We start from the raw sequence: 25,983 nt of genomic DNA, 5'->3' as shown, positions 1-25,983 counted from the left end.
TAAAGTAATATCGCATAGGATAAAATGTGGGCAATGCTCTGCATCAAAAAAATTGACGGGATAAGGGTCAAAACACATAAAGCGACGGGATAAAAGCGACAAAACACACACTCGAGAACAGCTGCAGAGCAGCAACGTGACTTTCATTCTTTGCGCTTATTCTCATGCAACGCGAGAGCGCTGCACTTGAGTGCACGCTGGCGCAAATCGGCCAATCCCGACATTACGATTTTTGTTCTTTGTCGCATCGTGCTCAAGTACGATCTAAAATCCGTTGGGGAAAATCTGGGAGATACAACGTACGATATCTACGAGGTACTTGCATGTGTGTGGAAAATTTTTAAAAGTATTTACGTGATATATCAGAAGCGATAAGCGCTGTCACTCTGCGCGATTCTTGATTAAACGATAAAGTGTGCAGACTCACCTTCTTGATTGGGATTGTTGGTATTCGGATGCGACGAAGTCAGGGAAGACGGTGTCTCGTCCTCAGCGACGCCCATCGTCGTAGCTGCCGTTTGCTGATGATGCGTCTCCACTTCCGTCGCCTCTTCGCACCTGCGTATCAATTATGAAATTTATAACACGAATTTTACACACATTTGCATAATTTTTTGAACGAAATAAAAACACTGAATACTTTATATTGACGTAGAGAAATATGCTTCTCTCTTCGCACAATTTTATTTCGACAGTCTAAAATATTTTTTAGATAAACATGTAACATTAAAATAACAATATTAATATATCAAAACAATTCTTTAAACGTAAATTATTTTTAATAAAATAAATAACATCGATAGAATGTTTCTTCATTATTCTTTACATGTAAGATGTAAAAATCATTTAATTTATTTTACAGCATTTTTTTCTTAGATAGCACATCAAATTATAATTCACATCGATTTTAATAGGTATTACAATTCGACACGCGTTGACTCAACTTTACTCTTACTTTACTTTTACTTGTGTATAACCCACCGATGCTTTCGTTGTCATTTGCAGGAAATTCACCGTGTTAATCTCGTCCGCTTTGTACTCGTAAAAAAAAGCTAAACATAAGATATTTCTGAATTTTCATCTAATTCTACTAATTTTTTAATAATGTGGATAACTGTATCAAATTAAGACACAAAACATGATTTATGATTTAATATTTCTATAAAAATTAAAAGATATAAAACTATCAATGACTCTCAAATATTTTCAAAAATGAAACAAACCCAAAAATATGTACTAAAATTTGTATAAAAATGCAATGTGCTAATAGAGCACAAAGCACATCAAAACAATTTGAAAAGATAAAAGAAAGAGGTAAGAAGAAGGTTTGTCACAAAATAGTAACAGTTCGAAATGGAAATCGAATATCACGGACATTTCATGTCCAGTCGAGGATCATTGTGCATCTCCTTGTACGCGTAACCCGATGTAACTGCAGCGGTCAGAGAAGCATTTCATTGAATTACGATTTCCGTCAATCTCCCCTTTCTCTCTTCATCTCTCTCTGTCCTTCTCCCTCGCTTTTATACATATATAAATTTTTTTCTCTTTGACTTTCATGTTGTCCGATTGTTTCTGGACAGAGCACTTGTACATGTATGGGTTTATTGTCGCGATAATTACACTTTCGTGTAATTACGCACGCGGACCGGTGCAATGCAATGTAGCGCACACGCACTGCGTCATACGTATTGCAGCGGCGGCGCGACGTCGTCATCCGAGCACGGTCCGATCCGCGAAATAGAGACGACGATGCGCAGCTATAACGGTATGTTGACCTCCGACGCCAATTGCTGCCTTGCTCGGACAACGCACACGGATACAAACTGCACACCGAAGACTGTGTGTGACGCACATTGACTTTTCGGACTGGCACCAGTTACGTATCGATTAATCGGTGATGCAACGAGAACAGAGCGTATTTTTGTCGCGATATATTCGAATTTTTATTCACGAAATAAAATCAAATAAATCATAGATAATCAAAAAGTATAAGATATCTCTAAAACAGCTTCGTAAAAAAGACTTTAAAAAGATTCTACATAATTATTTTTATAAAAATATAAAAAATATTATTAAAATATTTTACTTTTGTATTGTATTTGTATTTTATTTTATTTTTAATTTTTTTAATTATTTTTAAGCAAAAAGATTTAATTAGAAATATTTTTAATATAATTCGATATTCAATTTTATAAAGTTTTTGTTAAAGTTTTGTAAGAATATATCTATGAATATATCATTGAAAGCATATCCATGATACAAGGTGATCTTTATAATAATGCATATGAGAAAAATATTCAATAATGTATAAATAGAATATACAATATTATATTATCTTTTCTTCTTTTCAATGTACATTATAAATTGTAGTAAAATTGATATCTATTATATAATAAATGTTAGACTCGAAAGGGCTTAATATACATATACATTTTATGAAAAAAATAAAATTCTCTAAATGAATTGTTTGACTTTATTTAGAACTAAATTTTTTTTGCAAAGATAAAAAAAAATCCTTTTCTTTAGAGATTAAGTTATCGTATCATAAAATTTCCCCAACTCGTTTCCGAGAAATCAACGATATCCGATGATTCATATTGTGACCTTGTTACTTAGTAAGCGAAAGTTAAATATAGCTAATAGCTGCACAAAAGAATATATTCATGTGTATATATTCGTTTTATATGCATCAGTCGAATAGCATTTTAAGTAGTAGTTTAATTCTTTTCGTTGTAAAGACATGTATATAAAAAAATTCCTGAATTTAACTTAATATTAATATAATTTTGAAAAATTATTAAATCATAATCTCAAGTAGTTTTTTTCATGGAAAAATTATCGATCCTGAAATTAAAAAAAATATTTTTATTATAATTGATATTTCTGAATGATAAAAAAATAATTATATCACATAGATATGATTGCAAATTAGAAATAAGGAAATAATGATATGTATAATTAAATATCGAATATTAATGAAATTTTCATCAATTCTCTTATTTTCTATTTTATTATTCACAACAAAGATGAAGCATTTCTTATACAATTTATGCACTGATGATCAGACTTACGATCGATAGAAGCAGACGAGGGGCAACGCATCGTGGCAAGTCTAAACAAGCTACACGACATGAATCGAAATCGAAAGTAAGCACTAACCGCGAATCGTAATTATTTCGCTAACAATACTGACTAATGATGTGTATGATTTTTTGCTAATAACATTATAAACTATTTTGAATTAATCTAAATTTTTTTCGAGGCTAAATTTGCGCATACACACAAGTATGAGTTATATATGTATAATTTCAAAATAATTGAATTTTAAAATAATTGTAATTTTAATTTTAATTTGTTGTCTGTTTTATTGCAAGTTTTATAATACCGCAAATAAATATTTATTAATATTTTATTATATATATATAATTATTTTTAGACTTTAAAGTATCATATAAAGCTATGTTATAAATTAATGAAAATAAAGCTACTTTATCATCTATTATATATCTATATCTCATTATACATAACTTTCCTATTAAATTAATTAAAAAATAATAATAAATAATCTTTTTCTAAATATTATTTAATAATAAAAATGTAGTAAATATATATAAATATTATATAAGAAAGAAATAAATGTAATAATCCAATAAAATTTATTACTTTTCTTATAAATCAAGACAAAGGTAAAATTAATAAACTAATAACTTTACTAAAACGCGCATACTCCAAACTAACATTTCCTAGGTATTCGAGATTCGAGGACAACTTGTGCTTAAGCGACTCATATTAAATGACATTACAGTTTGATGAAATCAAACAGTTTGTCCGTAGTGTTAGCACAGGCATTTTACGTATCTAGAGAACGTAGTTTAACTATAAAGGAAGAATTTCAGAGGTCAAACTAACCCCGAGCACTGCGTGTAATTTTCTTATCGCACCTACAATAATACAGTAACGTAATGTGCACGTGTACTTGCGTAATAACGTATAGTAACGTTATATGCAACAATTACATGAATTGATTTACCGATCTTCTTTTACTCGCGTTATCATAAATATTTATTTGCCACGTTATATTATACGAACAAGAGACAGAGAGAAAGAGATACAAAATTATATATTATATTAATTATAGTTCTATAAATCGCACGCTCATAATCTTAAAGTACAAATTGAACAATGCATCGTAGGCTAACGTAAAATCCCGCCACCTCTCTGAAAACGCTCACGAAGAGAGAATTGGCAGAGCGTAACTGCATAAAACAGCTCTTTCTCTCTTTCTCGTTCTTTCTCTCTCGCTCCTTCTTTCTCTCTTTCCTCATCTCGCTCTCTCCCACACGTCGAGACTCGGGTCGTTTCTCTCCCGGCCAACGACCGTCCACCTTCAGTTTTGTACCCTTCCAGACAGCACGCGCCTTATACGTCGACAGGTAGATGCAACGTTCGAGATATATACGCGTCCAGGGTGGTCCGACGATAAGGACCAAGAATCGACGAGAAAATTATCTTGGTCAACGTTATTGTTTATAGTTGCGCTTTCGTGGATCGTGCTTAATTTTCGTCCATTTCTTGCGTTTAAATTCAAATTGATTATTGGAATTGGATTGAATACAAATTTAATACATTTATGCTATACTTGAAGTTTTTTGATTGATAAAGAATATTATATATTATAAATTACATATTTAGAAATTAAATTAGATAAACGTCAAATAAATGTTAAGAAATTATGTATCCTAGTATTAATATTATAGTTTATAAACATAACTAAAATTATAAATATTTGTGATTAGGAAAATTATGTCAAACTAGGTAATCATGTCTGATTACTTTATCAATCTTTTTAAAAAAAAAAGTTTCATATAAATATATTTTTAAAAAATTCAGATATTGAATTGTAGTAAATAAAGAAATGCAGATCAAATTCTTTTACATAAAATTTAATAATTCAATAATAATAAATGATATTAATTTCTCATGCTAACTTCTTATGCTTAAATTTTCAGTATAATTGCAAGATAGTTAAAAATTAAAATTCAATTTAATCGATTCAATTAACAGACGAATAAAAATGACATATGATAAGTATTATATTTAATATACATATTTTATATGTTATATATATCGGCAATATACTCTTTATATTCAAGTCAAATATTTATTTTTAAACAATGACAACGAATAACGTGTTTCCTCGCAATACTAGTCTCTCTTTGTACCCTCGTTCATCCGGTTTATTTTTTAGGTCGGCTTTTCTCAATTGATCCCTCCTGTATAATTTTGTAACTTAACTCTTTCTTATTTCTCACATCTTACTCCAGTTGCACGCTTCGCGAAAGCGAATCGCGATTAGACAAGAAGAAACCGCAGACAGGAAAGTGAAGGGTACAAAAGGAAGAGGATAGAAATGGCGCAGATGGAGAGGAAGGGGACAGGAGGATGGAATAGATCGGCCCTTTTGCAAAAAGTGGCATCCAAAGTGTCGGCCGACCGGTTCCACGCGCGCATGTACCTGTCACGTATATCCCCTTAAATGCGGCTCTAGAGAAAGAGAAAGACAGAACAAGAGAAGGAAAAAGAAAGACAGAAAGAAAGAAAGAAAGAAAGAGAGAGAGAGAGAGAGAGAGAGAGATAGAACACACATGTGTGCCGAGTACACGAATGGAGCAACGGCGCGCGCACTTACACTGACGCGCATGCACGCGCGAGCGTAGGCGACGTCGTATACGGGGTGTCCGTGAATCGATGGAGACAGTTTTTCTTGGACCTATCGGATAATTAACAATAATGATAAAAAAAGAAAAAGAACATTACCCATCATTCAATTCACTTCCCTATAATTTACTCTCGCGAGAGTTTTCGTTTGAGATTTGACGTAACGTGAAAATCTCGACGATTAAAATTTGAAAAAAATTGGTAAATTTTCACTCTGAGACGACGAATATTCGTTTTTAAATTTTCACGAGAGCCACCTAATCACTCGTAAGAAAATTTCTGGGACACCTTATATATATACATTCACAAGCGCATATATACATGTGTATGTAGAGAACCTGCATGCACAGCGAACCGGTTTGTGTTTATAACAATACCGTCGACGAGGCCACGGCCTAACCGCGCGACGGTAACCGTCGACGGAACCCTTACCCTCGTAGAGCCGTCACTCGCCATAACTCGTCTGTGTTGCCGAGCGAAAGAAAGAGATAGTGCGAGTGACTCGTTGGTATATATATATATACATACCACAAAAGCAAATGCACTTACATTTTAATACCCGATCGCAGACCACATTCGTGGGCAGGAGGACGCTCCGTGGCTGGATATGTAGGTATCACGATCGTCGTCGTCGTCGTCGCCGTCGCCGTCGCCGCCGCTCCCGGTTGCTGCTCCGCGCGTATTACCCGCGAGGTACGTCACTGTATCGTGATCCGCCCCCCTATCCCCCCGTGTCGGCGGGGATATCGTCACTCGCGTGAACGGTCGCACACAGGTATCTTACTACTACTACTACTACTTTACACTACTATACGCGCACTCCCGAACTCGTTCAGGCTCGGCCAGGTTCGCAACGTCCGCCGTTGCGTGCGTTCGTTCGTTCGTTCGTTCGTTCGTTCGTTTCGTTCGACGGCAACCCGTTGGCAAAGCGCGAGAAACGGCCCACCCGCCGGGAAGCGCACGTTCGACAGCAGACGCGAAACGTGAAAACCGTTCGCGCAACTTCTTCCCCGTGAAACGCGGAGCGCGCGGATATGGGCTACGTTTACGTGTAACGGCGCGTGCACGCGCGCTCGACACGCAGAACGCCGAAAATCCCGAGCGGAATATTGACAAATACTCAGCGTCGCGCGACACTGTCGCCTGCCTGTCTCGCCGCGGCTGCCGGCGCCACCGCGCGGCCGCTCTCGTAACTAACGACCGAGACCGGCCATGTTCTGTCATCGATCAAGTATTACGAGAGATCCGCGTGGTTGGAGAAAGTTTCACGATTATCCAGCGGGTTCTAACCGGGAGACATATGAAAGAATTCAACATGGTTGATAGTCGATAACGTCATGATATAACGAGTATATATTTGGATGTTAGAGCTCGGCTTATAGTTTTATTAGAATCATAATCTGATACATATACATAACTACATATTAATTGGAATAATCGTGAAATATTATTTAATTGCTTGCTTGAGACGACGTCAAAATAGATAAAAATATATTATCGTTTCCAAATATATATATGTAGATAGGAAAATGTATATTTTCATTTTTCACGCCATTTATTAAGCTAATGTACATATATAAAAATTAATAATAAAATTAATACCACAATATATTAATATATGTGTATTGCTATATAATGGGAGCTTTTCACCAAGACACAAATATAATGTAATTAACTGTAATTAATTTGTCTTGCTGGAAAGTCCCCAAAATATATAATATTACTGCAATTCTTTCAGTTTATTTTTCAGTGATGAGACTGCAAAAAATAATTGCTACCTGCTAATTGTTAGAATGAAGATATATATTACCTGAATTGTGTGCACCAATTGATGTATTCTTCGGCAAGAAAATCTAACAGAATAAACGCGACAAAGTATATATGGAAATCGCGCACGCACCCACATATATACATACGTATGCTATATTTAATAATGTTGCGACAAATATATTCGTCACTTTATGAACTACTTTATGAAACTTTTTGCGCGGGAGATTCTTTAGACGCTATAACACCGACGAGATATACTAATAATTGCGTTAAATATAGAACGGTTTGAATACATAAACTTTCGATCGTTATGACATGGGCTGTGATTGGTTGTAGTTTGAAAATTATCGAAGAGTGTGATTTTTGAAGGATGAATTTCGCTACATTTGTCAGAATAAATAAATCTTTGTCCTGATTGGTCAATCAAACAACACTAAGTATAAAAAGTATAGAAAGCAAATTGAACAATCGAAACAACAATCTATATTCTATATAGTCGCTGGCCGTGTGTCTGGTGCGTGGTGTCCGTATTTGTTATTATATGATTGATATATTGTTTCCCGCTAAAAAATATATCGAATCATAATTAATATTAGTGACAGAAAGATCATTTTATTACCTTAGTAAATAGTAAATTAGTGTATGCTGCATTAAAATCTCATATTTTTATTACGTTTACTGTAAATATTAAATTGTACTAACCTAAAACGGTATGGAGTAATTGATTTTGCTTCCGATTCTTTCTAAATAATTTGTAAAACATTTATATACTTTTGATTACTGTAATCTATAAATATTAAATTGCAAAATATACATTTTATAATAAAGAATATTAAGTATAAGATTTTAAATAGAGAAATATATTAAAACACTGTATAATGGTATTAATTATGAAATGCCATTTGACAATTTGTTTTTAATATGTATAAATGTATAAATGTGTGTATTTGAAAATACATATGCTACTATTCCTAATATATATATTTGTTCATACCAGAAAAGTAATGGATAATATCTTTGGGAAGGAAGAGTCTGGAGATGAAAGCGAGCATAATGACATTGAGGACAAAGATGATAAAAATAGTCCTTCACAAAATTCAGGATCTAAAGATATTGAAGCTATGGATGTTGATAATGCACAAATCAAAGTATAAATATTATTAAAAAAAATTATTTTTGTAGAATTTGTATATATTTTTTTAATGTATTTTTAATAGATTACTCTCATATATTACAGACAGAATCTGATGCGATGAGTTCTCAGTCGCAATCAGATACAGAAGAGAATGAAAATACAGGATCAAATTCTATATGCCCAATTGTAACAGAACAGATAGAATTTGAAGAATCAAAACTTGATATAAAGGAAGAAGAACAAATTGTGGAAGATATATTTGGTAATGATATCATGTTACCTCGTGTAAATCCAGTCAGTACAAAAGAAAGAAGAGAAAGTAAAGAGAAAAGCAAAAAAGAGTTAGAAGAAGAGGAACGAGAGAAAATGCAGTATGTATATGATATATTTTTTTATCTTGAGAATATATTAATAATCATAGTTTCATTTTTATAGGGTGTTAGTATCCAATTTTACTGAAGATCAGTTGGATAGATATGAGATGTATAGACGATCAGCATTTCCAAAAGCAGCTATAAAAAGGGTATTACACTTGTAGTTTTTAACTATTATTTGTAAAAAGTAACTATTCTCCGTTTTTAAAAAAATTTATATTATTATATTATTATTTATATTTTTTTTTTGATACAAAATATCTTTTTTCAGATTATGCAAACGATAACAGGCTGTTCAGTATCTCAGAATGTTGTCATAGCCATGTCAGGAATTGCCAAAGTATTTGTTGGTGAAATTGTTGAAGAAGGTATGAACTTTATTGTATAAGATATATCATTTGATTATTAAGAATTTGATACTAAATTATTTTTCTAAATACAGCTTTGGATGTTATGGAGGCTCAGAATGAAACTGGTCCGTTACAACCAAAACATCTGAGAGAAGCTGTTCGCAGATTAAGGCTGCAAGGTCAAATACCAAATGGCCGGGCGCACAAAGCTTTCTTTAGGCTGTAATTAATTTATATTTATGATTATTAATACAACACTTGTTATATAATATTGATAGATACCTATCAATATTAAAATTTGTAACATATACAAATTATATAATTCATGAACAATTAAAATCGGATTTTTTGCACATCTTGCAAAACTATTACTTGTTTTATATTCAAAACATACTTTTTGTATTCTCGACTAGTATGTTAAATTTATTAATATTTTATATATATATTTTACTGATAACTAATTTATGCTTTACATCTTTAAATTAGAATATAAATCAATTGTAATTACATATATTTTTATACTATTAACAAATTTTTTGATATATGATTATAAATTGAAAACACAGTTATGAATTACTAGAGTACATATAAAACAGATAATAACAAGATTTCAATATGCATGAGAAACTGCATACATATTTTTAATCATCTATTATAATATACAGATTTATATTTTAAGATATTTATATATTTTAAAAATATATTTGTGCATGATGACATTCTGATAATATTTATTTACATTTTTATTTATATAATAAATGAATTGCTTGTAAACGTATGCGAATTACTTGCAATTTATAATTTTTATAATTTAATTTTATAATATTTTTATTTTATTAATACTTTTCAGGAAAAATTGATATAATATTTTATACTTTTGTTGCCATTGTGTTTATTTTCTATCATAAAATTGTTAATATGCTGTTTTATGTAAATTTTGTTAATTTAAATATTTAGATTTAATTATCATGATTTAATTATCAAAATATTTTCTTAAAATTTCAGAAACAATGGCAATTGTGTATTAAAAAAAAATTAGTGTATTATATATAGGTTTATTATTTTGCAAAAATAGTGATTAAATTATAACACAGTGATGAATCTTGAACAATCTAAAAGCTTTTTGAAGTAAAAAAAGAATAGTGTTGTGTAAAAATAGATTTAAATGTTTGTATTTATAATAATTTATCTTTTTCATATTTGCAAAAATATTTATTTAACTGCTCTAATTTTTGTCTGATTGTAAAAGGTGTAGGCATATCAAATATCAAGATTTCATTTTGTGAACTTAGGCAAAATTTTGTTATCGATTCTTATATATGTCCGTAATTGTGCGAGAATCCAAAATATGATATGCAAGTATTATTTACATTAATATTACTGTATAATATTTATTTTAGATGCGTGATTTATGAAGTATTTTCGAAAAAAGACGTAATTTTATCAATTACTGATATGAATAATGAATCTCAAAGGTAAAATGCGAGGTTATACGTCATTAAAAAGCTATTAATTCGTATATATTATGCTATATGTGTGTGTGTGCGCGCAAAACGTTTATTGTAATAAAATTGTAAATTTCTTCATTCTTTCATGGATGATTGCAAGGCACGAACATCTCGTCGTTTTGCATACCGCAAGAAATCAATTCCTTGGTCACGTCATAAAAGAGGAATAAATATTCTCAGCGTAGAATACTTGTCAATATAATTTATTCAATAGTTTGATGTATTTCAGCAATGACAGAAGTTATTATTTTGACATTTATTCGCAATTGTGCCATCGTCCCATCCGATTTACGACAAATAACTTTAAACAGGTTCGCGAAATAGGAAGTGCAAATTTACGCGCGTATATTTTAATTTTAAGACAGATATTTCGGTTGCTATTTACATTTTACATCACAAAATATATTTTTCATGCTACATAATAATATTTCATTTCTTAGATAAAAATTCAAAAGTTAATTCAACAATATTATTGCAAAAATACAATAAGAGACTCGCATCTGCGCTTTCATAAGAATACTAGTAGAATGCATCAGCGAAAGTTGCTCAGTTACAAGCAAAATTTTTGTACAAGTCCGACAAGATATCGTAAATCTAACGAGATACAACGAGAAATTATCGCGGGATCAAGATGGCAATTAAATGGGAGAAAACACGATATTCTTGCAAGAGACATTGAAGCGTCCGACAAAGATGCAGGTGAAATAAAAGGACACATCGATTTAAACTATAATAATACAGTCTGCAAAAAAATGGCGAATTAAAATGAGCGAGAAGAAATTTATTTTTGCGAAATTATGTGTATATATGTTCATTTTTTGAAACTTTGTAAAATAAATATTAATCAATTTATATTTTAATTCATCATTTTCCTTGCAGAGTTTGTATAAAATTAAAGTAAGGCAATGCTGAAGATGACATATTCTATTTTCTTTTACTTTTTTCGTATTGCAGATTCGGAAGCATGGGACAATTGGAGTAATTGGAGCGCGTGCAGCGTAACTTGCGGACAAGGGCAACAAGTTCGTTGGCGTCATTGTTTATCTAAAGATTGCATCAAAGGTCTTAAGAAGGCACAATTGAGAAGTTGTCGCCTCGAGGATTGCGGTACCAAAAGCTTTCTCGGTTGGTTTGGGATAAAACCTTGATCTGTGTAAAAGTGAATAATTTTCATAACATATATTTGTTGTATAAAAACATTAATGGTCTTAAAAATGTTGTGTACAGATAAAATATTCTCATATTGTAAGATTTTTAAAAATTAGATTGCATTTATTGCCAATGAAAATTAAAATACTTATTTGCAAAGCAACATCGAAAAACGTACATATATTTAATGTATTTGATGTATATTCACACAGATGAGAAATTTAAATATACTGTTATTATATTTAAATGTAATAAAAAATTGAATATATTTATATAATTATATATTTAAATAGATTAATAATAATGAGGAAAAGGGAAGCAAGAGAGTGGGAGAGAGAGAGAGAGAGAGAGAAAGAGCATAATTTGTCTATTAATAAAATATATATATATAGTTATTTTATAACAACAGCATATATAACAGCTTTCTTTCTTTCTTTCTCTCTCTCTCTCTCTCTCTCTCTCTCTCTCTCTTTCTCTCTTTCGAGCCTTTTCGTCGAAAACTTCAGATTATTATGTAATACGGATTAAATAAAATGATATGGGGCAAACTTTGATGTGATAATTGTATGCTTAATAAAATTGATAATAAACAACAGTTATATTAATATGAATAGAATTCAGCTAATTTCAGCTTTTTTCATTACATTCTTATTTTTTATGGGTAATTGTAGAGAAATATTTATATATCAAAGACGTATATATATATTTCACTGTCACTCTTTTATAATAAAATAATCTTTCAATTTTAGCATTCGAGGAAGCCACTTTGGAAATTGACAAAATATCATCGAATATTAATCCTACTCCTTTATTAGAAGGTGATATCAAAAATAAACTGGATGTAAAACTGAATAGACTCCGACGTAAAAATTATAATATAGATCGCAATACCAACGACGAGAATGACAACATTCGGAAACAAATAAAACGTGCAGGTAAACGATTTCAATTGCACATAAAATTGTATGTCAAGAAAAAAATATAATTAATAAATATATATATATATATATATATATATATATATATATAATTAAAAATAAGAAAAATTTTATACATGGACCGTACAAAATGGTTTTATATCGGAGTAAATAATTGTTATTTTTTTTATATATATTTATCAGTACAAAAATGTTATATATATAATTTTATAATATCTGTATAATAGGATATGTATATTTCTCTGTAATAGACAGATTTAGAGTTCTCTTTTTAACTGTATGTTATAAATATAGAATTTTATCGTAATGTTACTATAATTGATCTTAAATGGTATTTTTTTCACGTAATTATGAATAATTTCAGAAAAATATGATAGGTTGAAAAAACAGGTATTAAATGTGTTTATAAACGTTGTCTAATAGACACATTTGTTCGATCTATCATTTCTCACTGGAAATATATTATAATTACTAAGAAAAAATGTAATCAGGGTTACAAACTAAAATTAGTAACATATAGTTACAATAAAATCCTGTATTTTATAATATACAAATAGTTATAAATAAATATAAATAAATTTAATAGCGGAATAGCGTGATTATCTAATATGCCAGAGATTGTAATTTACTTCATTTACTTTCGATTAAAACTATATGTTGCACGCAACTATATATTGACGCAGCTATATATGTTGCGTGGAACATGCGTGTTGCATGAAAGATAGTAAATAAATAAATAAGACTGTGAGCATGAAGTCAAAGAACCGCAAGCCGTATACACTCGGCTTTCTCCAAGACCGGTTCGAGATTTACCTTCTCGCAATACCGATCATCGAAATGCATATAAACATTTGGTCCGGTTGGAAATTTCTGTGGTCTGCTTGACTGGGGAATGTTTTTCCCTTTTGCAATTTTTACGGATGGAAATTCTTGCCGATATTATAATAGCAAAAGTTTTTTTATCGTGACTTGTATATAATATAATATAATTTTCTTTTTTTTCTTCATCTATTTATTTTTATCTAAAAAAACTGTTTTTTCGAGCATATCTCTCTAGCTGATCAAATTTAATTTGACCCATATTGGAGGATAAGGTGAAAGGAAGTTTCATATAATAACCATAAAGTTTGAGCGGTGAATGTAAGTTTCTATAGGAAGCGTTTGGTTGAAATGTTTTCTTTTAATTTTTAACCTAGCCCCATTGGAGAACAAACGAGTGAAAGTTATCGCCATGCATGAACGATAGTGGAAACTTCCATAGAATGCTCGTGGTTGCAATATCTTCTTTTCCTTAAAAAAACCTGCAAAATCTTTTATAAAAATATAATGTTAATTTTTTCTGATAGCATTTCATACACAAAAAAAATTACATATAATTTTTTTTTATTTATAACTTCTATCTGTATATAAAGATATTTTGTTAATCTTAATTTAGTTATTAAATTTTTATTAGATTTGATCTATATATATTGTATGAATAAAACTATAATTAGTATGCAAAATTATGTCGACAGGAAAAAACTATAGAGAACCGAAAATATGGGATCAATGGGGCAATTGGTCCACATGCAGCGTTACTTGTGGGATAGGAAAAATTATGAGATGGAGGCACTGCATAAGTGGAAGTTGTTCGTTAGGAGAAAAGAAAGCTCAATTAAAAACTTGCACTTCCGCAGCATGTTAAAATATTTTACATACAATATAGCTTTATATAAGAATAACAATATATAACATTATCAACAAAAACAAATGCATTCTTATTTATGAAAATTATATGTAATATTTTACACTTTACATAAGCATAACAAAATTACGAATGCGTTTTTTTGGAAGGAAAATTTGGAAAACAAGAACTTAAATAATCTTTCTATAAACTTACTGCAATCTAGGAATATAGAAATATTGTCATTGTATAATCATTGTATGATCATTGCACTGATGAAAAATAGATAGCTATATAATGCACAACACAAAAATAAAAATTCATCAATCAATCAATCATCCAAATTTATCTAATATACAAATAACTGTTTCGCAGTTGTATCTACATTTACTGATTACTAGAATTATTGATTTACTTAAATTTATTTTCTGAATTTAATCTGAATTAGCAACTATACTCTGTTTAAAGCCTTTTTTCATATATATATGTAGTTTATTCTCTTCGAAAATAGTCATCAGACTTGTAAATTACTGGCGATTTATACATTGGCACTGTACTTGACACTACAGGTTCTTGAGTTTTTTTCTGAAACGTGAAAAAACTAATTAAATTAAAATTTTTTTATTTCAAGGATTATTCATATATCAAGAAACATAATTTTAATATGTGAGACAAATATAAGTTTTATGTGTGTAAAATAATATATAACTTAATTATTTAATATTTTAAAATACACAAAAAGAAATATTCTCTAAATTATATACTTACAAAAAATGATAAAGGGTTTAATATCCCAAATAGTCTATCTGATACACCTAATTCAGCTTCCGCTTTGTCTACAGCAGCTTCTAACGAACTTAAATTCATATTGGCCATTGCAACAACATGTTCCAATGCATCTATTCTTTTACAAAGACTCATCATATTATCCTTCATGTATTGTAATTTTGGAAGACGCTGCTGTATGCATTCTGTACTGCCATTCTCCACCTTACAGAAGAATGTTTAAAATATGGATTAGAATCAAGTTACCTTATATATCTAGACTTTTGTTTACCATTGTAACAATTGATTGAAACTCCTCCAATCGTATTAATGTATCTTCAATGATGTCACGGAAATTTTTCATCTGCAATATGTGCTATTTAATTAAAATTGATCAATAAAAAAAAATTATTTAAACAATAGGAAACAAATGGTACACTCGCCTGATTGTCCCAATCCACTTTGGCATAATTTGCATAATCTTTAACTAATTGCTCAGTCAATTGTGTCGTATGGGAAGATGACATTTTGCTAGTAATAATACGTAATTAAATGCACATCAGAAAAAATATGTATATTATTATTATAGGTTAAAAATATGTAAGCTTAGAACGTATATATATATAAAACGCTATTATATTGAAAAACATTGAATATATCCCGATAATTTTCGTATATTATTCGAAATAAGTGAAATATTGAATTGTAATCAGAGACAATTCATTAATCTAAAAATTCGTACATATTTTTTCTTTTCTGTCATCACAGTCTCAAACGTCAAACTGACACCGTGTGAGTCGTTACCAAGCTTCATGCGCGCGAAATTTTAAATTTAGTACATATGCGAGAAGTTTACAATGCCTTGGAGTTAAATAATTAAAATGTATGTACAAATTAAAAATGTTAATATTATTTTAATTAATAATAATTTAACAATTTATAATAATTTAATTTATAATAATTTATTTATACATATTGTATATATGTACATATTATATATATCTACATGTATAAAAAGTTAAAAAAAAGTCAGCTTAGCAATTAAAATCAATATTAATTAAGGTATACAAATTAGTAACAAAAAATGATTTCAGTATACTAAAAATATATGTACTATTAAATAATCCCGGGAAAAAAAGTTGGCCATATATGGATTTTGTCAATATCTGATCATGTCTTACTAAGTATAGTCATATATGATATTATATGATAATTAAATAAAATTATATAATATTATATATGATTTTATTTAAATATTATATTATTATATATAACTATATTTCGCAAGATATGCTCAGATATTGACAAAATCCATATGTGGTTAATTTTATATGGACTTTTTTTTCCTGGGCAATTTCGCGAAAATTCTGATTTTAATGAAAGGAAGTAAATATATGAATTTAAGAATTTTCAGTTGTGACTAAAAAACGATTTTAAGAGATGAAACCACCCTTATATAGGGAAACTTGGGATAGAATGGCTAACGTCAGCATTGAGCAAGTTTTCAACATATTAAAAAAAAATAAATCGATCTTTTTTTTACTAAAAATATTCTTTGGAATATCCATTATAAGAAAAACACAAGTTTATTATAAAATAATAGTTTAAATAGACGAGATTATTGATTTAGTAAAAGCCTAGATTTTCGTGATATGCTTTTCATGCGGGGTATAATGGACTACCTCCAAAATTTGTTTATTTCATTAACATTAATGTCTAAAACTTCTTAAAAGTTGTATATTATAATATGATATATAGAACATAAGAATATAGATTTGTATTTTTAAATGATAACTATAAATTAATAAATAAAAACAATTCTCTTGTTATAATAAATATTTTTCTCTTTAAAACATGGAAAAATATCCTTTAATGTAATAATTTTTGGTATTAATTTTGAAAGACAGCATCTATGTATACTCTCTTTCTTTCTCTAGTATAAAAATAAAAAGTACAACATTTCGTGGACTAATATTTCATTAAGCCTCAAAACGTATTTATTTACTTTTGATCATACAAAAAATTATAATTAATCAATATTTACATAGACACAGTATGAAATTAATAAGAAAAGATCATTTTAAAACATAAATGTATTTACGGTAATAAAAAATAGAATTTTATCATTGTTTACTTTATGTAAATATATCGAAGAATTACAACTCAGTCGCGGAGAGCACAGCAAGTGCATTAAATAATTTATAACAACTTTCAACTAAAAATATTGCGACCACTGATAACAGCACGCAGAAAGATACACCTAATAGCAATAATTGCAATATATTTTATGACATGGTAGCATCTCTGTAAAAAGAGATCGACTCTGCACCATTGTACCCCGCGGTGTTGTTCTACACCACGTTCCCCTATAGAGTAAACTTTTCGTACAAAAGTTTTATGAAAAAAATACCTCTAACTACATTAATAAAATTTGGAAAAATTATAAATAATTTAATTAAAATAATATTAAAATTTTTAATTTGTACATACATTTTAATTATCTATAGTTATAGTCAAAGAAGAAATTTGTCTACACAACACTTTTATTCACTTTTAAAAAATGTTACAATTATATCTATCTCACTTATTATAAAAATGTATTTTAAATTTGGAAATTTTTTTATTATTGTACTTTTTTCCAAAATTTATTTTTTGCGTCTATTATACATGTAACAAAACATCTGTTTTAATGTTATAAAAAATTGTCAAAGTTATAATTTTCAAAAAAAAATGTCTGAATCTTTAGTAAAGTAAAATGTTAAATGTAAATTCTGCAAGTGTTCTTAATATGTTAACCGTTTTTTCCAAATTACAAATATTTCACAAACACTTGTAAATATAGAAAAATTGAATTGCATGATACTATAAAGGATATTATAAAAAATTCAATGAATGATCACATCATTTACGTTATAATATTGTAAAATAAAGATATATTTTTTTATTTTGAATGTAATTATAGTTCTTTAAATAATATTGTAATAATTTTTTAACAGTAACTAAACATTTCTAAATTTTTTATTAGTTTTGGTAAACACACCAAGTACAAAAATATGCACCAATTAGTTTTGCAGAAAAAATTTAATTTCTGCGAAACCTATGCACAATCATTCACGTTTGGCTCTTAATCGCTCTCTTTTAAAGTAGTTGTTTGTAAAATTTCTAAATTTATTTAACTATGTATGTACATATATATATATATATATATATATATATATATATATATATATTATATATTATAGGTTTAATTATTTATAGTTATAATCAAATAATGAAAATCAAAATTTTTACAAGGATTTCTCATCAATTTAATTATATATTATAGTTATATATTATAGTTTGATGAAAATCAAAATTTTTACAAGGTTTTCTCATTAATTTAATTTACACAATTAAATGCTTAAAGTTTTTTCATTTTAATTTGATTAATAATTTTATTATATGAAATATTTATTTTATCATTTATTTAATTAATTGTCGTAGGTTTAATAATCATGAATAATTCTATTTTTATCGTTAGCATCTTTGAATTTTTCCAGAACGTATTCGGAAATATGAAACAGTTTTTCTCTATGACTATTACCTTTTTACAGAGAGAATTCCTAGCAAAATACATATTTGATACACATTTGACACAGTTGCGACAAAGACTTTTTAAAGCAACTTTGTATTTTTGATGAAGCGTAATTTATGAAACACATTACTTCCACTTTGCAGAATTCAAAGTTCTTCTTTTACAGTCATTGTTTAGAATTTTGCTTCTTTCCAAATATTAACAAATATCTTTTTCCTCATATTCATCATTTTCTTTAAGTTCTTCTATTTTGTCATTTGCGATAAATTCTGCATCGGATGCGTCCTAATAATATAATTTTCAAATTCTAATGTAGTACCGGTCTGCATAGTAAATGATATGATCATTCATTGAATTTTTTATAATATCCTTTCTAATATTATGCAATTCAATTTCTCTATCATTTACAAGTGTTTGTGAAATATTTGACATTTGGAAAAAAATGATTAACATATTAAGAAGATTTGCAGGATTAAGATTTAACGTTTTGTTTTACTAAAGATTCAGACTTTTTTGAAACTTAACTTTTTCCACTTAAATAACTCGTTAAACTTGCTGGTTTTACTTTATTACTAAAACTACGTATAATATTTATAAAAGTATTATAAAAGTTATTATCTTATGAATATAAGAAATTTCAAAATATTTTTATGATACAGCAGAACATAACTACTATGCAATTAAAATTATACACGAATGTCAATATTGTACATAAAATAAATATGTAATATACGATGTTAATATAGTCGATGATCTTATACTGCGTAGATCACATTATACTGCGCAATCTAGTATTTTAATCTAGTTTTTTATATTAAGAAAACTCGATGCAATGATGCAGCTTTTCATAAAGAAAAATACAAACAAAAAAATGTTCCATACATAAGTATTCAACATAAGCAAAATAAGTATTAAGGAAAACATCAAGGAAAGTAAGTATTATGAATTATTTATAAGAATATAAAAACATAATACTAAATAAACGATAAAATTAATATTTCCATATAAATAAAATTATTAATTAATTGAATTGAAATGAAAAAATTTAAACAATCTATGAAAAAAATTATTTTTTCAAAATTTTATTAATGTGATTAAATAGAGATATTTTTACTATAAAACTTTTGTATGGAACATTTTTTTATCTCAAATAGTTTTCGAGATATATCGAGAAAAGCGAAAAGCTGCTCTATTTCTAAAGTGATTTTATCTCTTAGAATTGTTTTTTAGCAACTGAAAATTTCTAATTTTCTTCTCTCTGTATGTGCGCGAAGTTTTATCAAAATCAGAATTTTCGAATTCGCAAGGTTTACTTTCAGTAAAGGAAAATAAATGTACTTTTTTCAAGTTTAATTAAGAAAATTATACTTGATTCAAAATAGTTTACTTGAATTACATTTCGCCTGAGTGCTTAGCGTGATTTAAACAAGTGTTTTAACTTTAACCATTGAACTGTACATTTGTTTATGGTGTTTATTTACGCAATAGAAATCTATAAGAGTACGCATTTTATCATATCAATTACTGGAATATTATGTATGATGTATTTACACAATATAGAAATTTTTATAAAGATACGTGCTGATTAAATATTGAATATTAAGCATTATGTATTACTTGTTCAAAAAAGGGTAAATATTCCATTATGATATAAGAAAATGGATATGATATAAGAAAAAATCTATTTATTTTTTTTTTGTAATAATTAAAAGAGATTAAAACTTCTTTTATTTAATATAAAAAATAATAAAAAATTAATTTAATAAAAAATAAATAAAATTATTATTTAATTATATTTTTATTAAAAAGATATTACTGTGAAATATTTAAAATCATGCATATAAATTTATTTTGTTACAAAAATAAATTTATAATTGTAATAACATTTGCAAGCTTAATTAATATTTTATATATTATAATATTAAAACAAGTTAGATTGTGTCAAACTTCTTCGGAATTAAATAAATCTTTATATTGTCTGATGGAAAATGCAACAAAATGCAAGTGCGTTATTGTTTTTTATTGTTATGTATTTAAAATAGTAATCTTCAATGACGTACGCGATTTACCATATGTGTGAATAATATTTTTTTATTATTATAGTAAAGAAAAAATAATAATTATTCTATTCAAAGTATACTATTTACGTAAAAAAACATACAATTATCTGTATAAATGACACTGAACTTTAGTATCGCTGGCATAATAACATTCAACATACATAATCATTGCAATTGGAAAATATAATTTTAGTTAGTTTTATATTATATATATTTTATAGTTCTTATATTCTGAACAGATCAAAGTCATTAAATGCTCTATGTTGAATTTTTTTATATTTTATGTGCGAAAAAGAATTTTAATTTTATAGTAATCTTATGCAGTTACATTTTCTTATCAAGAAAATTTTGGTGAAAAAGATTATTAGTAATGTGATGACATTTATATATATATATATATATACTTTGTTATTAAATATATATTATATGTAAATTATAAATTTTGAATCAAGTTTCTCCTAAATTGACTTGCGATCTAATTAATTATACAAATCAATTTTTACAATTTTTTGAACTTTAATGTTAAATGTAACAATTAATAAGAAATATAGTTATACAGTACATAAATATTGAAATTAATTAGTATTTACCTATGAATTCTTAACAATTTCCCTAGTAATTTTTTTCATAAATATTTAATATACTTAATTTGTATTAATTTATATCTAATATATTTAATTTACTTTGTTTCACTTACATTTTAGTTATTGCATATTTGAACTATCTGAATATTTAACAATAAAATATTATATTGTATTAATGTTATTAATAACATTGTAACATGTATTGTTTATTTCATTATCTTACAAAACATCTTTTTGCTCAAATTATATTTTTTCTATTTTTAAATAATAGATGTGAATTGTGAACATTATACTTTACACTGGTTTATATCAAGTTTTTTACTTCATTAACTTATTGCAAAATATCTTTTTGCTCAAATCATACTTTTTTAATTAGATTTAATCATCAAATGCTAGTCATATACATGTGCTGTATTTTTAGTTACATAATTTTACGTGATATAGTAGTTGTATTGCTGCGAAATTATAATTATTTTATTCTTAATTAATTATACAAACATTTTCAATAAGTCAGTCTCGGTTAAACAAGAATCAGAAATGATTAGAAGGAAAATATTAAAACGTAATTCACATCTTTTAATTCATGGTTAATTTTTCAATTCGAAGTTTATAAGTTAAAATTTATCTTCATTGCCTATAATAACACAGTTTAGTGTCGTAATTACTGCAAGAGGCTATACTGTGAAAATGGAAAGCCGATAAGAATTTTGACGTAGACATATAACGTACTTTATTATGTTAATATTAATTAATGCTCCATTAACAATCTAAAACCGAGACAGATTACAGTCTGAACTATAATTTTAGATTTAATATAATTATCACTTGTGCTAACACATTACTTATACATATTATTAAAATGTAGGTAATAGATATGTGTTTATTAATATAATTCCGCTTGTGATGTTTGAATTGCATTTCCTTTATTGCGTCGCGTAACAAATCTCATTCTTCAACGGATTAATTTCAGACATATACAATTTTACATATCCTATTTTTTTATATTCTTACTGGAGTAAATATATTAAGAATAATAACATCAAGCTCATTACAATTTTCGGAGATTCAATTACGGAGATTTATTTTGCAAGTAATTTTTTGGATACTTTTTGCAAACTTTTCCGGGCAACAAAAAATTACTAATAATGCAAATACTGTATATAAGTATACCTAAAAAATATTTTACAGATACAATTAAATTACAAACATGGAAAATATTACAAATATTTGTAAAAGTGTCTAAATTTTAATATGACCATATATATTGCAAAATATAACATAATACTTTTTACCATAATTATTTTAAATTATCTCTCTCTAATATTCCCTTCCCTTTTTTATTTTTAAGACACTTCTTTGCGCCAGTACTTTTTAAATGTCTATTTGTTTTACAGAAGAAGAAAAGTTGGATTTTGAATCAAAATTTTTATTAAATTTTAACAAACGTTATCTTATTTAGCTATCGCATGAATCATTTTTTGACATTTACGACATTTACATTTAATGTGTCAATTTTATAATCCAGTGAGTTAAATTCATCTATTCCACGTGCAAACTCGACTTATTTATTTCTGAATTCATGTTTGTTTATGCAGGAAGAAAAATAGACGGAAAGTAAAAGATGTTTTAATTATAGTGTTTATTATTTGGTTATCATTATCATTCATTTTTTGAATTATTTATAAACTGTCGATACGAACATTGAAACGGAATCGATCAAGAACCATTATTTACTCACATATGTGCATTTTCAAAATTTATAATATTTAACGCGACGTAGTGTGAAAGTGCAATATCTTAATGTTTACTTTTTTAGCTTGGCTGTCTATTGAATTTCTTCACGTAATTCTATTACTGTAAAACTGGATGCCTTGTAGCTATATAGACAGTAAAATTGTGAAAGGTTTGTCATTAGAAGAACATTAACTTGGATCGCAAGTCTCTGCACACTCTTATACGGAGTTCACTTAAAAAGAGATAAGTTTCCATTTAAAGAAGTGCTGCTTTTAGCATTCGCTTTCTTTCTATTAACTTCTTGATATACAATGGAATTTTATTTTACAATGTAATTTAAAATATGTATTTTATATACATATACATATACATATATATATACATATATATATGTATATATATATATATATATATATATATATATATATATATATGTGTGTATGTATATATGTGTGTATAATATAATAGGAAAAATGTCACAATTACAAAAAATTAAAAAAAATTATAAATTATATATATTGATATGTTTTGAGAATTGTTTGAAAATAAAATTGTACAATTTAAAAATCTAAATAGAAGAAGCACAGAAAAGAATTACGTTTATGTTTATATGTACATACACGCACTTTTACTGTACTTTTACCAGAATTGGGGAAGTTACTTTATAAAAGTAACTCGTTACTTTTACTGTTCTTTTTTCCAAAAAGTAACGCGTTACCGTTACTTATTTATTTGTTACTAATTTTAAAAAGTAATTCGTTACCGTTATTGTTATTCAACAAGTAACGAATCGTTATCATTTCCGTTACTTTTTTTGTATACAATACAAACTTTATATACAAATTTTTTTAATACAAGATCAAATTTTTACACTAAACACTAAAAATTTTTAAACATTATTTTACATTAAAGTAATCAAAATGATATAATTTTGATAGTGATATCGCTATTGATATAAAATGTGTAATAATTTCCATAATAATAAATTATTTTAAATAAGAAAAAGTTTTGAAAAAAGTGTAGATAAGCTTTCTTAAACACTTAGATTCTGTAAATGTAAATAAAATAATTTTCTTATTGTTAGTTTACTTTCGATAGATTTGTAAATATGGTCAAAATCACTTTCTTCGCGTCTCTTTAATTTTTTTTTTATTTTAAAATTCTAACACGATACAATAATTTTCATAATATCGAATTCTTGACTAATCATTGAATTATCTGTCTGCTTAAATGTTTTTTTTATAAAATAGTAAGATATTAGAAAGAAATTCCAGCAGTTTCTATGTGATACTGCATTTCAATATCCTTATCCAATCCCTAAGTTCTATTTCACGCATATGTATGTGCACATGTATCTATAATATATGTTACATGTACTATACAAAAATGGGCGCATATGCATTTTTGTACGAAAAATATCTATGTTTCTTTATTTGAAAATTATATTTAAAAAAAATATATTATATTCAAGTATATTCAAGTACTTATATTTAAGTATATTCGAAAAAAATTCCAGACAGCACAGAAAGGCCAAAAGACATCTTAAAGATATTCAAAAGACAATAAGACGTCTGTAAGTTGTCTTTTAAGCATCTTTTAAATACTGCTGTCTGGAAAGTAACGATAAAAGTAACTGTTAATTTCGTTACTTGTTATCGAAAAATGTAGCAAAGTTACTTTTTTCGTTACAAACAAAATTTGTAACGTGTTATTTCCCAATCGTGACTTTTACAATGTACATTATATGTATAATGTATATATTTTATAATTCTATTATTTCTTAGATGTATTTATATATATATATGTGTGTGCGTGTGCGTGTGCGTGTGCGTATGCGTGTGCGTGTGCGTGTGCGTGTGCGTGTGTGTGTGCGTGTGTGTGTGTGTGATGTTTATTTGTTTAATTTGTATAATTAAAGGTATCGAGTATAAAAAAATGACTAGATAAGAAAAAGATTTATTTTCTTAATATTTCTACAAATATTAATATAATACAATACGCATATCTGTTATATTTCAATTTTTTCTTAAGGAAAATTATGTAACTAAATAACAAATTATAATAATCAATATATTTAACGGTTTTTACAAGAAACTAATTATTCCTAGAAAATGAGATGTTTATCGTGTTTGTGTTATGATTATGTAACATTTAATATATATTAAAAAATTCAACTAAAAGTAATACATTAGAAAATTAAATTTTAAATAAACCTTAAGTCTTCACATTGCAATAACAAAATTTTAACATTATTGTCACTTTTACTTTTATCTAATTTATTCTTTATATATTTTACTTTATTATTTTTATGTATATAAATATCTTATTTAATACATTTTATATACGTATGTTGATGCAAATTTTATATAAAAACTTGATCATTAAATTGAATACAATTACAACAACGTAACACGTACTATGATAATTTCTTCACCAATAAAATCATTTCATGTAGATACGTTTTTATTAAGTGTTTTTATGAACTATCCATACTAATGGCTTTCATACTGATCATCTTGACGAAGACTGAGTGAGGCAAATATTATATAAGACATTGGTAAAGATCCTTGTAATTGTTTTTACAGTTTCTATTGCTTAATTATATTTTCTTTTCCTGTGACACTCTGATCCGCTAAAGTGTTATTAGATCATGAGTGT

At 27.4% G+C, this 25,983-nt stretch overlaps 3 protein-coding genes across 5 annotated transcripts in view; 1 reads left to right on the top strand and 2 right to left on the bottom strand.

The window, feature by feature from the left end:
• Positions 1 to 6,621, bottom strand: part of Trc (Serine/threonine-protein kinase tricornered) — a 130,961-nt gene extending 124,340 nt beyond the window's left edge. The window contains exons 1-2 of the mRNA XM_072891389.1: positions 6,271 to 6,621; positions 428 to 558 (exon numbers count right to left, since the gene is read on the bottom strand). Coding sequence (XP_072747490.1) covers positions 428 to 558; positions 6,271 to 6,272 — 133 coding nt within the window. The 5' untranslated portion in view covers positions 6,273 to 6,621. The remainder of the gene's footprint in view (positions 1 to 427; positions 559 to 6,270) is intronic.
• A 247-nt stretch (positions 6,622 to 6,868) lies between these two features.
• LOC140665363 (uncharacterized) lies at positions 6,869 to 14,644 on the top strand. 2 transcript variants are annotated; one of them, XM_072891395.1, is made up of 13 exons: positions 6,869 to 7,070; positions 7,460 to 7,637; positions 8,489 to 8,639; positions 8,729 to 8,997; positions 9,062 to 9,149; positions 9,272 to 9,368; positions 9,443 to 9,572; positions 10,751 to 10,825; positions 11,088 to 11,169; positions 11,299 to 11,557; positions 11,813 to 11,983; positions 12,757 to 12,942; positions 14,460 to 14,644. In XM_072891395.1, exons 2-13 carry the CDS (start codon positions 7,603 to 7,605, stop codon positions 14,627 to 14,629), a joined length of 1,713 nt encoding a protein of 570 aa, XP_072747496.1. In that variant the 5' UTR covers positions 6,869 to 7,070; positions 7,460 to 7,602; the 3' UTR covers positions 14,630 to 14,644. The 2 variants fall into 2 exon arrangements, with proteins under 2 accessions (XP_072747496.1, XP_072747497.1); XM_072891396.1 differs by lacking the exons at positions 6,869 to 7,070; positions 10,751 to 10,825 and having other exon boundaries at positions 7,472 to 7,637.
• Blos4 (biogenesis of lysosome-related organelles complex 1 subunit 4) lies at positions 14,431 to 16,173 on the bottom strand. Of its 2 annotated transcripts, XM_072891413.1 has the most exons (5): positions 16,116 to 16,173; positions 15,817 to 15,904; positions 15,666 to 15,737; positions 15,377 to 15,598; positions 14,431 to 15,193 (listed from the first exon to the last, which is right to left on the bottom strand). In XM_072891413.1, exons 2-5 carry the CDS (start codon positions 15,898 to 15,900, stop codon positions 15,101 to 15,103), a joined length of 471 nt encoding a protein of 156 aa, XP_072747514.1. In that variant the 5' UTR covers positions 15,901 to 15,904; positions 16,116 to 16,173; the 3' UTR covers positions 14,431 to 15,100. The 2 variants fall into 2 exon arrangements, with proteins under 2 accessions (XP_072747514.1, XP_072747513.1); XM_072891412.1 differs by having other exon boundaries at positions 15,817 to 16,170.
• Positions 16,174 to 25,983: the final 9,810 nt, after the last annotated feature.

The sequence above is a fragment of the Anoplolepis gracilipes genome, chromosome 4 (genome assembly GCF_047496725.1).
Source record: "Anoplolepis gracilipes chromosome 4, ASM4749672v1, whole genome shotgun sequence".
NCBI lineage: Eukaryota > Metazoa > Arthropoda > Insecta > Hymenoptera > Formicidae > Anoplolepis > Anoplolepis gracilipes.
Note: the sequence above shows the minus strand (reverse complement) of the source record. Positions and strands in the feature narration are given on the sequence as shown.